We start from the raw sequence: 17,086 nt of genomic DNA, 5'->3' as shown, positions 1-17,086 counted from the left end.
ATTTTATGTTTACTTCAAAAACACCGAGCATATAATTTTTTTTCAAAGACATATGCATAGTGACTAGAAATATGGCACCCAAGAAAAGCCATTTTGGTCACTCATAGTTGAGAAAGTCTATGACCAAGAGTTTTCATTTTTGCCGCTTTAAAAAAATTACCTATTTATTATCAGGACATAAAGTTTTTGTGGAAAGAACTTGATAGTTGCTAAATAATGACTTTTTTTCGTCATGTCTAGCTGACTGTGTGAGATGCTTAAAGATGTGTTAATCTGTTTCTCCACCGTTAGTTAAATTAAAGCACTTAGAGTTTTCGCTGATACATTTTTAATGTGTCATCCAAGTTGTCAGGTTTAACTACTACGCCCTGCAGACTTATGGAGTTGTAAGTGTTCTCTAGTTTAAATTAACGATCTCCTTGCCAAAAGTCTTATTAAAAATTGCTTCATTCAACCAATGAATAAAGTGTTTTATGGTTCATTAAAATTATGCTAAGTGGTTATAATAAAATCTTTATAAAAAGATGTATTATTAAAAAAAGATATAAGCTGTCAAGTAACAGAAGATATGATAATCAGACACTATCACAGTAGTCTGTATTATATTATTCAAAGGATGAACTTTTCTGAAAGAAAAACAATTCTAAACTGTTATTGTCAAGAATATGAATTGCAATGTGTATGTTTTTATATCATCACAATAATATTTCTCATATAATTGAGGTAATTTATTGAAAGCACATAAGTTTATTATTATCTCACCTTTACCCATTGGTAAATTCATTATTCTAGGTTAAAACACACACACACACACACACACACACACACACACACACACACAATGTAATGTAAAATCATAATTGCTTATTGTTTGATAGAGCCAATTATTTCATTACATTTTTCCATTTTTGGCTTCGCCCCACAAAATGTATTCGCAAAATACATATAAATCATCTCTTCTGAGTTCATGAAACTTTCTTCATGAATAATTTAACCTTAGAATAAATTATCAGTGAGAAGTTTCTTCTAAAGAATAAAATATCGCAATAATCCAAAGCGCTACCATTTCTCTGCTAAAACACATTTTTGTAACATAAGAGTAACTCTTTCACCTGGATAATTCTTCTGTTGCCCAAGTTTAAGGAGACATCAGTCCCTTTCTTCTTAAAATAACATAATTCTATAACAGCTGAGTGTGGGGCAGAATTCAAAATGTGCATAATAGAAAGTGTGCTTGTGGAAAACCAGAATGAGTCTTTTAAAGGATGGTTCTGTCCCTAGAAGAGGAAATATTATGGAATTTATATCTATATACTTGTTTATATGCCATTCAAATACAATGCATACTTCATACATTCTTATTTTTCAGAGGTAAGTTTAGATGCATTTTTTCCTATGTATTGCTAAGTGGTAATACAATTACCCACCCTCCCCCCGCAAAAAATAATAAGTTAGTCCTGAACAGCAGTTAGGATCTCCCTGTCCTCAAGCTGGAGATTCTTCTTTTGATTTCAATAGTTAAATGCAACCCCACATTATGTGAGTGCCACAAGTAATAAGATTTCCATTGAAAGAGCCTATTATTAGCAGAAGTATGGTTACAAAAATAGGCAAAGAAATTTCATTACAGAAAACCAAGATGATGAAAATGACGAGTAGCTGCTTAAGGAATGGGAAATTCCATGAGCTGATTCACATTGTATAGTGGGGAGACAGGCGTATTTAAAAGAACAACAACTGTGTCAATTTAGCCTTTCTTCCTCTGTAGTTACATCACTTCTGAAAGAAACCAAGCAAAGGAAGAAAAACTCCATACTGGAGAGAATCTCTAACAACACTGGCTATCTTTAAGCCTTTGCTACAAAATTTACACTTCTTAGATTATCTATTCACCACTGACACTCAAAGACAGGCTGCATGCCAAAGCCCTTCCATGAAGATGCGGGAGACCTTATTCTGTAAATCAAGATTCCGAGGAAGAAAATGATCTGTGTTTTTATGAAAAATTTACCTTTGAATTTGAACGTAGTTATATCATATATGAAATACCCATATTTAAATGTAATGCAAATAAAATTACACCCTATTTCCAAAAATAAAAAATGAAAAATCTGTACTCAGACGAGAATTTACAAGAAGATTGAAATATTTAGAAAATGATGCATTTTCATAAAACAGTAACACAGTTAAACCTATAAAACTACACGGTATAGTCCCTTACCCCTTAGTTTCCCAGGAAGCACAATTTACTGGACGAAAGATTCAGGGAGCAGTTTCAACATAGCAGAGTGTGTGAAGGAAGGTGGACTAGCTAGTAATTGAAATGTCAAACTTTCCCCCCATTTTGAATTTAACGTTGTGCTCTTGTAACACTAATATGGATGAATATGGCAAATGTTTTAGGGCACAGTAAAAAATCTGAATGAATTAGCAGGTGTTCAGTATGTTCTCACAGAAAAAAAAAATCAAATGAGTTAACCAATTTTACTTCAGTTAGTATTCAATATCCCCATTAAGTTTTTCAAAGTTGAAAATCCCTTAGGCTAAAACCCAAAAGCTTATGTTAACACTGTACTAAATATAATCTGCCAAGTACTCAAACGAGTGCTGTTAGACATAGGAATTCTGTATCTTCAGTTGGAAGCTTGAAAAATGTATCCATTTGAATACATAAATGGATTGCTAATAATAAATATAAACTCCAAGAATTTTAGATATAAAAACAGTAGAGGATAGATGTTTATTATTCATTTTAAATTTTCTATATATGGAACAAAAGTATGTGATATACTTTTACTTAATTTATGTTTAAAATTATATTTACATTTAAATGTACATTTAATATAATTTTTAAAGAAGAATTTTTTTTTTTTTTTTTGAGACAGAGTCTCACTCTGTTGCCCAGACTGGAGTGAAATGGCATGATCTCTGCTCACTGCAACCTCTGCCTCCGGGGTTTAAGCCATCTCCTGCCTCAGCCTCCCTAGAAGCTGGGATTACAGGCGTATGCCACCACGCCTGGCTAATTTTTGTATTTTTAGTAGAGACAGGGTTTCACCATGTTGGCCAGGCTGGTCTTGAACTCCTGACCTCAAGTAATCCACCCACCTCGGCCTCCCAAAGTGCTGGGATTACAGGCCTGAGCCACTGTGCCTGGCAGAATCTTCATTTCTGTTCTTCCTTTTATACAATAAAATGGATTATCCCCATTAATTAATACTAAATATTATATAATATCTTGCTCTAGCATGTTAAATATATCTGAAAGAATATTGTTACATATTGATGGGTTGTCATGTTTTTTACACAAATATATCCAATTATATAAATTTAAAAATATATACACTTTTAATATAACAATAACTTTATAATTACAAAGGAAAAAGAGTAATACAAACATGAACAGTGCAAATATTTCTTCAAAACATCTTGAAACTTTGATTAGTGAAAATCACAGTGAACATTAAGTTAGAAATATTCAGCAACCTTCCTTAATAAGCGTTTTTCATTTTATTAAAATAATAAAGTTTTATTTTTATTTTTATTCCCATTTTAATGGGAGTCCTGACTTTTTTGTGAGCCAAATTATTCTTTGGTCATTAATGCCATAGGAATTAGGGAGAAAATGTATAGTAAGAGACACTTGTTCAAATAGATTAAGTCATTACCATAAATATAAAAACATTTTGATATATATATATTAATTCACAGTAATAAAAATGACAAAATTAAAGAAAAGCTTAGGTAAAAGCATGATTCAATCAGAATGGAAGGAAAAAGATTGTCATGTTCCAGGGTCTAAAAAAATTAGTCACTATTAAAAAGGAATACTGACTCTAAGTAGAAATTTGAGGAGACAAGATTTTTACAAGTAAAATCCTTTTTATTTATTTCAAAGTATATTCATATAAAAGTTGTTTCATCTTGATATCTGTGTCCAAGAGTGGCAGCACCACTGAACAAATTAAACGCTTAGTTTATATTTTGCATATCTTACAAGTTGCAAAAGAGCTGGGGCTTAGTAAGTTACAGGAACCATAAACTCCTCTCACTTTATTTCTTAAAGTGAGAAGAGACAATGGGGAAAAATGGTTCTTATTGTATACTCTAAAGATGTAATGATACAGGAATTTCTGAGTTTAGAAAGCTTTATACTCAATTTTCTGTGACCCCCAAAAATAAAATAAATTGTGCAAATCTTTCTTCTATCTGGAGTTGTCCCTCCCCTAGCCTCATCATTTTATTCCTGGCGCAAAGCAATTTTCTAGACCCTGTTGCATATATAGTTGAGACTAGATGCTGAGAATGATGTTGAGAAGTGACCAGAAAATAGTGAAAGAATGATTTGAAGCTATTGATCAGTGTGATTTCTACTTAAAAAACATCACATGGTTTGCTTAAATTTATGGGGAAAAGTAACAATCGGATAGTATGAAATCTGGTAGCATACTTTGAAGAGATGAGAGAGATCTGGGAAAGCAGATGATAATTCTTCTCAACAAGAAAAGCTGAAAGATCACAAGCTAAGAATTACCTTACTTGATCTTTTCCAACTCTTCCTCATTAGCATTGTCTGTAAATAAAATAAAGCATTTTCATTATCTTTTCACTCAAGTACAGAAGAGGGCAGCCAGTTGTTTTTTAGCGGAAACATTAGCCCTTGAAACAGCAAACAGTTCCTGCAGCAATTGTACAACACAAAACTTGTTTTCCACGCACACACGACTAGAGAAACAACTTTAACATTCCAGCAGTCTTTCTGGTGAGAGTTCATTTGATTTATTCCTTTGTTTAAAAAAAAAAAAAAAATGGGACCAGTACTGGGATGCCTTTACTGACTGAAAAAACACATTGTGTCTCATAATTTCCAATGGCTCCTTTTGGTGGTGGAGGTTGAGGGTGTACATGACTTGATCAGGTATATAATATTTTTTCTCTTTAAACACATTCAAAATCTTTTGCTTTGGTGGCATTGTAGAATTGTCTCTGCTTCCAGTTCATCTTTAACTACATCAGAGTCTACAGATGCTTTCAGTTGAAAACAAATGCTGCATACTGTAATGGCTACTAGTGCATTTTCCTGCTAAATGTTTAGTGAGGCCTGCCGCGGTGGCCCACGCCTGTAATCCCAGCTCTATGGGAGGCCAAGGCGGGCGGATCACGAGGTCAGGAGATCCAGACCACCCTGGCTAAGACAGTGAAACCCCTTCTCTACTTTAAATACAAAAAAATTAGCCGGGTGTGGTGGCGGGCGCCTGTAGTCCCAGCTACTCGGGAGGCTGAGGCAGGAGAATGGCGTGAACCCGGGAGGCGGAGCTTGCAGGGAGCTGAGATCGCGCCACTGCACTCCAGCCTGGGTGACACAGCAAGACTCCGTCTCAAAAAAAAAAAGAAAAAAGAAATGTTTAGTGAAAGCATATCCTTTAAACTAGTTAGTTTGTGTCAAACTAATAAATATGTATGGCCAAAAGTTTTAATTAAGGTTCTAGAGCTTTGTAATGCATCCCCAAGATCACTAATCTCTTGAATAAACTAAATCATAAAAGCTCAATGATTTTTTTTGTTTCCTCTCTTCACTTTAAAAAATTTCTCAATGAACACTGAAGTATTAACCTTCCTGATTAACCTCTTTCCCCTCTCTTTGCTTTACTATTATCTTTAAGGCAGATGAAGTGGAGAATAGGAAATATTCAGGGCAAGGAATATAGCTTAAAGTGCTTGTGCCATATTTGTATATCAGAGAAATGCACTTTAAGAACTGTATCTCTTTCAGGAGGATTCACCATAAAAAAGAACCATGTCAGAAACTACTCATGGATTAGAATAACACAAAAATGGAAAGATTTTAATATAAGATGAGGGCAACCTTTAACCTAAACCACAAGAATGAATGTGTACATTCTAGGGTAAAAACTAAGACTAGCATAACATTTTCAAAGATAATTATACGTTCCTCTTTTCTATAGGGAGTGGTCGTATAGGGCATATTTTCTCTACATACAGTCTTTATTAAATGTTGACCAAAACATAAAATAATAATAGATTTCCTAAGGTTACAATGATTCCTCATCACCCCTCCTTTTTTTTTTTTTAGTCAGGAAACTGCAAAGCACTGTTATCAAATACTATTATAGAAATAATCTATGTTTTCAAAGTACTAAATGTCCAGTTCATTTTGAAGCAACAAATCCCAGCATTGGGTTATAGAGGTGGCCATCTAGGGGGACATGTAATAAATCTTTATTTTTGATGTTAAATGATATATTATCATCAGTATCATCATCATCATCATCATCACCACCACCACCACTTCCTCCATCATCACCAAAAGGCAACTAGAAACCAAATACTTAAGTGGTATGTTATATTTACAAAAACTGCCCCATAAGAGTTGGATAATAAATGTTCAACTTTCTCACCAAGCAGAGTTTCAATGGACAAAGAATGGTATCTCCTAGAGACAATATTTTGAGTCAAATCAATCAATAACAATTAAGATATATAAAAAGTACAATCTACTAATTCACGGTCATTTATCATCATTATCTAGCATCTGAGAATTTTATCATATAAAATTCTATTATATAAGAAATGTTATGCTATGTAAAAGGGCCATAGAACATTAGAAAGAGTGAAATCTCATGGTAACACTAGTCAGTATTACAAGGATTCCACAAAGTCACATCCCCTGACTCACAAGCACCACATAAAATTAACCTTCTACAGTAAAACAAAATATAGGGCCAGTATTTGTCCTGTCTCTCAAAATAGCTTTATAAGCAGGCTGCAAGGTTTTCTTTTTCAGATTGAGAAACTGATACAATAAAAAGTCAGTGATTACCCTAAGTATAAATAGGAAAGATTTAGCAGTTATGAGAACCCATTCATTATTTTCCTAATTCAGTATCTAAAGTTCTATTACTATACCCAGTGACTCTCAAAATGACCCTAGATTTTATAACATTTCTGCCTCTTGAGCCAAATCTACTAGCAAAGCAATGGGTTTAAGTATCTCACTTCTAAGTCCCTTTTTCTTTTAGGTAGTTGGGTTAAGGTCAATTCAATAAAACTAAAACAGTACAAAAGTTAAAAAGAAAATTAATTTAATAGATAAACTATTAATAATGTTTTCTCGCTATCTGTGAGACATGTTAGAGAAGGAAGATTGGGGATTGTTAAAAATAGAAGATGAAGCAAATTATAGAAAAATAAGATTTATTTTTTGCTCTATGATCTTAACTTCAGCTGAGAAACATATGAATTAATTTTTGAAAGGATTATTACCTGATATTATTATAGTACAATTCAAATTCTTCATTAGCAGCTCAACTTCCTTGAAGCCAGTAAAAGGAATGAAGTAGCATAAAAATATGGCTTGTGATAGAGCTGCAGAAGGAATTGTTTTTAAAAGACTCCACAATCTCAATCCGTTTTTTAATTTTTATCTTTTGTTGAAGTGACTTTTTAGGCAATTATATAACTACTGTACATATAAAAAATCACAGAATAATTAGATACAATAGTAACATACATCTTATAAAGCATACATATATTCAACTTTTTGTAGGTAGATATTTCTTCAAATGTTGGCTGTGTAATAATTCTGAAGAATATCAAAACTAATCCAAGACAAAGAAGTTTTTTGTTTTTTTTTTTAATTCATCAAAGGCCAACTAAGGTCATTCATATGTTTCTTTGAATTTTCCATTTTTTAGCCTTAGGCAAGCAATTTGTAGGTCTAGGTTATTTAAGAGAGTGTGTAACACAAATTAACTCACTTTTATTTCACAAATTCTCCAATGAAGAAAGCTGTGGATTGAACTCTGCTAGAAAAAGAGCCAGAAAGAACTCAAACACACTATCAGACAAATTGCCATATATAGGACACACATATATGCACTACACACTTTTACAGGTTCAAAAATAGGACATGCAATCAAAACAGAAATGACAATTGTGCCATGCAACTCATCAGCATGCCCCCCAAGGAGGTTTTGGTTTCTTGTACACACAATGCTGGAGACTTAAAATGTATATACATATATATCTGTTCACATCTGGGAATTTTTTTAAAAGACTCAATCATGACCTCAATGGAGAAGATTTTTATATGGTACCTATGAAATACAAATTGCTGCAATTAGACATTGAATATTTTAGAGGCTTTAGTAGATTCAGTAGGCTGATAGGTTTTTCAACTCGTTCTTCACTTTTACTGATTTCTAGAGCTGGCAATCCACACAAGGAGAAATCATCCCAACTGCATAATTCATGGAACGTATTGTTACTATTAACAGTGCATAAAAAACTCACAAGATGACTGTTTTAGAAATCTTACCACTTTGTAATGCTAAGGACTCTGTACTTCCAGTTACTCATTTCTTCCTACCTTGGCATAGCATTTTATTCACATTAATGTTCTATTTCCTATTTGATCATTAGGTTTTATCTGTAAAAGGCTCTTGAAACACATCTCTTTCATTCTCCATTTTTAATACATATAAAATATTTAGCAAAGTTTTATCAATACAGGCATACGAATAAACATGTGGTTTTTGAACTAACATCTTCAGTGCTAAAAGCCTGAAATAAATTATTTCTGAGCTAGTAATCAAAGAGAACAGAACTCTTGTAATTTTACTCTGTGAGGGTCAATGTAAAATTTGCCTTTATTCCTTTCTTACATAATTCTCGTTTTCTAGGGATTGTGAAGCATACAGTAACTGATTTCTGGTTTGTTGCATTTTTAGCTTAAATTTCTCTAAATAAAATTTGTTTCTGAATAATTTGTGAAAGTTCAGCATGCCATTTTTACAGCTGCAGTATGTTATGTCTTTTAGATATCTGAAAATTTAACTAGAAGATACATTGGATCTGTGATTTTTAACCAAGAAACTTCAAATGTAGCCCAGAAAAATTACTAAGCTGATATTTGACATGTTACAGAATGAAGAAAATACAGTGATGGGTTTATAATTTATTGTCAATCATTAGAATTCTGTGGGAAGACCAATAAGGCTTGATTTCAAGCAGATTATCATTAATATACTAATTTTGAGAACTTACAAAAGAAAATTAAATCATTATTTAATCATGAGTTGATATTGTTTGTGACAACCTCAGGGATTTGAATATTGAGGTAAGAAAAAAAAACATATACCCTCACTTGGTCTTTTGAAGTCATCATAAGGAAGACTTTATGTATTATATATATATAATTCCCCTCTTATGAGTGATAGGATGTAGGATGGAGGCAAGGTGAACTATACATAGGCATATTTTAGGTACACAGGTAACGCTGAAGAAAGCCTGGACTTGAGAGAAGGTGAACCGTGAAGGAGTTTGTATGGCTGGGACAGAAGTTACAGTGAGGGAACATACATTGCTTGTTGGAGAGCCTTAAAATTTCTCACCAGAAGTTTCCATTTAATTAGAGAAATAGCCACAAGTCACTGAAAACTTAGAAGAAGAAGAAAGAGGGTGTTATAAAGCCTAGTATAATGCTTAGTAGATGATCAATAAGTATTTTGTTTTATACAGATGCCTACAAATGGTTCTTATTCAGAGTTTCAAAACCTAACAACCAGTGTTGCTAAATATAAGAATCAGTTTTAGAGAGCTTAATAAAATAGTTATAGAACTGCAATGTAGGACAAACACAAAAGAAAAGCCAATTTATATGTATTTTGGGGCATTTTCATAACGTAGAGCATATATTTACAAACCCAGGTTCAAATTTAGGACATCCCAATAGCCAGGATACTGAATCCCAGTAGAATCTCCAAGGGGGAATCTTTCTCCCCTCCCTCCTTTCTCCCCTCTCCTCTGGCCCTGCTTGCTTCTATACAACCAAGCCCATGCCTCAGCTATTGATTGTACCCACGAGGATGAGCCAGGATAACCACACTGGTTACCCTTCTCTCTGCTTCCTCAGGGGTGACCGAGGTCAGGACGGAAAGTACAAGGATGTTCACCAGCCAGAGGCTGGCTCTGAACAGACTTGATCACTGTGTCTTTTCTAAGCCCTGGTTGAGCCACTTGCTTCTCTGATGAAGAAAGAAGCCATAAGAGAGTCAATAACAGGAGAGAAGGAGAGAAGACACCATTTCTCTCTTAATACAGCAGAGAGCGCTGCATGTGCTCTCTGGAACTTTGAAAGAAGAGGGCATGAAGTAAGGCAATGAATGCAAAAAAACTTTCTGAGATGAAAAATACCTTTGGAAAGATTTCTTCCAAAAAATCTGGGGTAGTCAAATGGATTTGAGCCAAGAAAATAGCATGAGGATTTCAGAAGGAACTTTTTGTGTTAAGGGTGAATGTGGCTGAAGAGATATGATGAAGAGAAAGGAAAAGGAGGAAAAGAAGGTGAAGAAAACCATATTTTTGATATATAACTACTTTCATGTAACCCACCTATTTTCTTCTTTATTTGTGTTTGATAACTTACTGATGATCAGCTCCCAGGCACTGTAATATTTTAAAATAATTCTTATATTTAAAAAATAAATTTGAACAACCCTGGAGATTGAGGGATTTTTGAAGGATTGTTGAAGAAAAAATAATGTTGGAAACTACTTTGCCTTTGTTGACATATATTTCTGTGTAATTTAGAACAACTCAGCAGCTTCATAGTAGGGTCTCCTGATATTAACTTGCTCCCTCAAACCCTCAGTTTGATGTTAGAGTGTTTAATAAACATCCCTTTAATGTAAAAATTCAGTTGACCGTACATTATCACATCACCCAAATCACCACAATCGCTGCTATATCATTCCAATCTCCAGGAATATTGCAAGTTTAGATGGTCTGGGACTACACAGGATCTCAGACACTTAGGTATCTTGATTTATGAAGTGCTGTCCTTCATTAAAATAACAAAGAACCCCAGCACAAGAATATTCTATCATCAAGTCTTCTTGATTTTTACCTCCTATAGGTAAACCTGCCAATTTCCCTCCATCTCTACCTCTGACAGTTCTAATCCGAAGTTCCATCATCTTTCACCTGGATTTTCGCCATGGCCTCCTAATTGGTCTCCAGGTACCCATTCTTACCCCTTCAATATATTTTCTACAATGCAGCCACAAAGATTTTCAAAAGGCAAATACGATTCCACTGCTTTCGATTCACAGATCTTTCAATGGATCCCCACAGTTTTTTGGGGAAAGACCCAAAACTTAACATGGTCAATGAGTTCTACACAGTCTGGGCATCGTCCTTCCACCCCAGTGTCGTTATGCACTCTGATCACCCACACTGTCTTTGCTTCCACCTTCTCTAAACTCCAGTGGTTTTTCAATTCTTGAAATGCAACATGGTTCCTCTTATCACCTGGCCTTTGTGTGTGTTGTCTCCTCTGCTTTAAATACCACCTCTCTTTCTTGTTTTTGCTTTATTAAGGCCTGTTTTACACTTCATATTTCAGGTGTTATTTGACTTCCTTCGAGAATCCTTAACCCCTGGCTACTAAAAATTTTCCTATATTTGCTCTTTCAGCAGTATGTACCTCTTTCACAGCATTTAAAACAGTTGTTCCTATCAGTGATTAATAGATTCCTGGGTTCTCCACTGGGTCTAAGTTCTATTGTATCCTAAGTGTTCAGCACAGGAACCAGCTTAAAGTAGGTTCTTGGTGAATACTACACTCATTGAATTATTTGAATAAAACACAAAATGAACATTTACAATTGATTCCTATGTATGGATTAGCCAGCTAGGTTATACTTCTTGGCTTGTGCTGGGTGAAATAATGTCTTCTGAAGTAGTGACTTCTAAGATGACGGGCTTTCATTTCTAAATACTTTTTGTAAAAATTGTTTCTCACCCACCCCTCTGCACAAGGGTGCATGTGCACACATACATACATAATTTTACCAAGCTAAGTTCTCACACTAGGTATTACTATCTGGTAATTCTTATCTAAAAAGAGAAACTTCTTCCTCAGTGAATGAAGTACAGATACTTAACCCAATTTAGCAAATATTATATATAAACATACGTGTCATCATTACATTTCTAAAAAGGATGGAGAGAAATAATTCTTGGAAGGGTGAATTTTTCAATGAGTTTAAAGTATTTCCAAATTTGAAGTTGAATTTCACAATATTTACCTACAGTCTAGTGGAAAATGCCAACAATACCTTTCCAGCAGACAATCTATAACCAACTTTAATCATGCATTATTTCAGGACAGCAATACATACATTGCTGAAATAGAGTATTTCGACTTGCCTAAAAAAATTATGTCTACTACTAAAATGTGTTATAGTCAGAGCTAGTTAGAGTAGTTCCCAGGCACATGAAAGCACATTGAGTCTAATAAATAATCTCTGGCAAGTTGTGGCAGAAAGTACACTAGTAAGCATACTGATGTGAGTCAAGCCTGATATTTTTTAATGTCACTTCAACTCGGGGGGAGTAATTGGCTCCTCTGTGTCCCTTGTCAGTTTCTCATAGCAGCATGGTGTGCAAGGACGTACAGACAGCTAGTGCTGAAAAATGGGTAATATCAATATGGAAGCCCATCAAGAAGATGAAAAGTATTCACTTATCATTCAGTAAACAAATACCAGAAAGCAGAAACTCTGTTATAATTTCACCTCATTTTCTCTGTTGTGGTACACCTGACAATGCAGTCAAAACAGCAGGGTCTGGATACCTTAACGAGGAATTCCAAGTATTCAATTCACTAATAAATGTATTCCCCAAATGAATACTAATATTTGCCTATAATATAACATGTCTGAAATTGAGAAATAAAATTAAAATAAAAATTCAAATCTGTTTCTTATTTACAACAAGAGGTTCTGATCTGGAGGGTGGAACAGGAAATTAGAGTTGAAAAGATACAATAAGCATGAATGAGCAATACCTAGGATACTCACAGAAATAAAGAACAGGGCATATTTTCATAGGCAGCTTCTCTTCATTACTACCTCTGGGTCCAAAGAAAGGCTCACAACATTCGAACAAGAGAGAGCAAGAAAGAGCTCCTACTAGGCTGTGGGGGAACTTACCACATCCCTGGACTCTCCTTCTTTAGGGGTAAGGATGACTGAGAGCAAAATGATTCCAAGATCATGGTCAGGATAATGAGGATCTTTCAGAGTAAGGGTCACATCTGTGGGCCTGTGATAGAAAATATTTAGATTTTGAACAGTCATTAAATGAATAAGCCAAATATATTTTCATTAATACTTTATTCTTTTAAGATAAAAAGCAATTTTGTTTTCCTTTACTTTCTTGGGACAATTTTTGTTATTAAAATATTATCAGTGTATTAAGCTATCCAATAAACTGTGAGTAGATCTGAATTCACCAGATGAATTTCTGCTTTCTAAACCCATGAAGGTTCCAGAAAGTGTTTGAAAAGGCCAAGAAACTACAACCCTATTAAGAAGCCTATCAGTCTCCTTTCTATACTCTCTAAACCCACAGAGAGTAGCACCATACATATACACAAGCACCATACATATACATATACATACACACACGTGAATATATATGCACACATATATACATACACATATACATACACACATGTGAATATATACACACACATACATACATACACATATACATACACACACGTGAATATACACACATATATACATGCACATGTACATACACGTGAATATATATACACATATATACATACACACATATACACTAAATATACATATGGGGTTACAGTTTGATTTAGTTCATTTTCATGTAATAATTACATACAAAAATTAATAGAAAAACTTCATTATATTTTTTAGTAATTACATGATAAAGATACATGAACATTTACAACTGTCTTATGATGTATTATTCTTTCAGAGATACCTCAATGTATTACATAGTATAATAACATAAACATTTATATGACTACAATTATTATCACTTTTTCTATACCCAGAGACTACTGATTTACATTTAGAACAAAACAGCATACACAAATACGTTATTTTAAAAAGTAGTAATTAGATATTTTTGTGGTTTTGAGGAGAAGGAATTGCTAGTGAAATACACAAAATATGTTATGTGGCAAAATACACACCAAATGCTCATGTATAAATAATCTCTTTTAGTTTTTGAAATTATTCCAAATTGTCACCATTTCAAATTATTTTTCACCAATGATTTATCTTTAATAGGAAACAAGATAAATTTACGGTTTGGGATTAAGTCTAGTCACTTGCATATCCTTATGCAGAGATCTAAGAGAAAGTACCTGTGAACTTTACAGAAGAACAGCACAGTCTATTCTAGATTGAGCTCAGTTTTCATGATAATAGACTCCATGCAACACTACTTAGGGCACTTCCTACAGTGGTGGGGAGGTGTGAGCCTGTGCTAGGCTATGGGCTGGAATGAAGGACTTAAAGAAAAAGTATAGGAAAGGCTGCTCTTTTGTCCAGTCCGAGGCAACAATGACTATTGGAAGACCAATCAGCCATTGTGCTAAAACTAAGTTGACTGTAATGTGTAAGGGAGTTTCTACACTTTACATTTCTCTAGTCATCTACATTTACAGAAATAGAAAGTAGTGATCTGGCTCATTACTCTGCTTTCCTGTTTTCCACCATCCCTGCTGCACGATATAACATGATCATCCAAAACAGCCATGAATTCCTTCTCCTTAAAACCATCAAAGAAGGTTTCACAGCTTCCTTTGCAGCCTATTTCAGCATGCGTGATCTTTTCTAACGGTATTTTTTTATTCTATAGTACAAATCAATTCTTAGTTCCTATGTTGAAATTCACTTCGGAAAAGTACAAGCCCGTTATTAGGTGTAAAGAATGATTAATATTAGTAACAATAGCAACTTTGCAACTAGAGAAGCAATGATATGAAACTGAGCAAATACAAATAACCGGCCTCCACCTTAGGAGCACTCCTTGGTAATCCGGCAATGGCAAAATCAGATTCTACCATGGCTCAAGTGACAAGAGAGTTGCTGTTTCTGAAGCAAAGCGCACACACTGTATTTTATATATAGTAGTCCGATTCTTAATAATTATGACTAACATGCATTTTTTTTTATGCCCCATTAAAACCATATGGGCAACGTGAAAGAAAGGAATGTGTCTTTTATCTCTCGATCCCTGGTGCTTAGCACAGTACTGGGTGTCAGGCCTCCGAGCCAAAGCTAAGCCATCATATCCCCTGTGACCTGCACGTACACACCCAGATGGCTGGTTCCTGCCTTAACTGATGACATTACCTTGTGAAATTCCTTTTCCTGGCTCATCCTGGCTCAAAAGCTCCCCAACTGAGCACCTTGTGACCCCCCGCCCCTGCCCGCCAGAGAACAACCCCCTTTGACTGTAATTTTCCTTTACTTACCCAAATCCTGTAAAACAGCCCCACCCCTATCTCCCTTGGCTGACTCTCTTTTTGGACTCAGCCGTCCATCACCCAGGTGATTAAAAAGCTTTATTGCTCACACAAAGCCTGTTTGGTGGTCTCTTCACATGGACGCGCATGACATGTTAGTGCCGTGACTCGGATAGGGGACCTCCCTTGGGAGATCAATCCCCCGTCCTTCTCCTCTTTGCTCCGTGAGAAAGATCCACCTACAATCTTGGGTCCTCAGACCCACCAGCCCAAGGAACATCTAAACAATTTTAAATCCCGTAAGGTCCCTCTTTTTATTCTCTTCTCCAGCCTCTCTAACTATCCCTCAACCTCTTTCTCCTTTCAATCTTGGCGCCACACTTCAATCTCTCCCTTCTCTTAATTTCAGTTCCTTTCCTTTTCTGGTAGAGACAAAGGCGATGCCTTTTATCCATGGACCCAAAACTCTGGCGCCAGTCTAGGACTCGGGAAGACAGTCTTCCCTTGGTGTTTAATCACGCGGAGGACGCCTGCCTGATTATTCACCCATGTTTCAGAGGTGTCTGACCACGAAGGGATGCCTGCCTTGGTCCTTCAGCCTTAGCGGCATGTACTGCTTTTCTGGTGGGGGTGGGGTGGGGTGGCGGGGGACGGGGGAGGGGTGGGGGGATGGGGGAGGGGCAGGGGGATGGGGACAGGGGGATGGGGCTGGGGGGTGGGGGTAGGAGGGCGGTGGGGGGGATGGGGGCAGGGGGATGGCGGCTGGGGGGGTGGTGGGGGCTGGGGGGGTGGGGGCGGGGTCAAAACCCCCGACCCCTTCTCTCCCTGTCTCTACCCCGTCTCTGCTTTTCTAGGGGGCAAGAACCTGCTGACCCCTTCTCCGCTTTTCTGGGTGGCAAGGACCCCCCAACCCCTTATCTCCACGTCTCTACCCCTTTCCCTCTTTTCTGGGGGGCAAGAAACTCCTAATCCCTTATCTCTGTGCCCAACCCCTTATCTCTGCATCCTGACCCCTTTCCCGCTTTTCTGGAGGGCAAGAACCCCCCCAACCCCTTCTCTCCATGTCTCTACTCTCTCTTTGCTCTGGGCTTGCCTCCTTCACTATGGGCAACCTTCCACCCTCCATCCCTCCTTCTTCTCCCTTAGCCTGTGTTCTTAAGAACTTAAAACCTCTTCAACTCACACCTGACCTAAAACCTAAACGCCTTATTTTCTTCTACAGTGCCGCTTGACCCCAATACAAATTCGACAGTGATTCCAAATAGCCAGAAAACAGCACTTTCAATTTTTCCATCCTACAAGATCTAAATAATTCTTGTCGTAATATAGGCAAACGGTCTGAGGTGCCTGACATCCAGGCATTCTTTTACACATCGGTCCCTCCCTAGTCTCTGTTCCCAATGCAACTCGTCCCAAATCTTCCTTCTTTCCCTCCCGCCTATCCCCTCAGTCCCAACCCCAAGCATAGCTGAGGTTTTCTAATCTTCCTTTTCTACAGACCCATCTGACCTCTCCCCTCCTCACCAGGCTGAGCTAGGTCCCAATTTTTCCTCAGCCTCCGCTCCCCTACCCTATAATCCTTTTATCACCTCCCCTCCTCACACCCGATCTGGCTTACAGTTCCATTCTTCGACTAGCCCTCCTGCACCTGCCCAGCAATTTCCTCTTAAAAAGGTGGCTGGAGTTAAAGACATAGTCAAGGTTAATGCTCCTTTTTCTTTATCCGACTTCTCCCAAATCAGTTATCGTTTAGGCTCTTTT

General features: G+C 36.3%; 1 protein-coding gene across 17 annotated transcripts in view; it reads right to left on the bottom strand.

Moving 5' to 3' along the window:
* Positions 1–17,086, bottom strand: part of LOC105491971 (multiple C2 and transmembrane domain containing 1) — a 598,621-nt gene that overhangs the window by 222,754 nt on the left and 358,781 nt on the right. For 7 of the 17 annotated variants that reach the window (XM_071097827.1, XM_071097830.1, XM_071097833.1 and 4 more), the window contains 3 exons: positions 13,017–13,128; positions 7,779–7,826; positions 4,535–4,573 (listed from right to left, as the gene is read on the bottom strand). In XM_071097827.1, coding sequence (XP_070953928.1) covers positions 4,535–4,573; positions 7,779–7,826; positions 13,017–13,128 — 199 coding nt within the window. The remainder of the gene's footprint in view (positions 1–4,534; positions 4,574–7,778; positions 7,827–13,016; positions 13,129–17,086) is intronic. The other 10 variants (XM_071097828.1, XM_071097832.1, XM_071097836.1 and 7 more) reach the window with 2 other exon arrangements.

This window comes from Macaca nemestrina, chromosome 6, assembly GCF_043159975.1.
Source record: "Macaca nemestrina isolate mMacNem1 chromosome 6, mMacNem.hap1, whole genome shotgun sequence".
NCBI classification, from domain to species: Eukaryota; Metazoa; Chordata; class Mammalia; order Primates; family Cercopithecidae; genus Macaca; species Macaca nemestrina.
This window is presented reverse-complemented; position numbering and strand designations above follow the sequence as displayed.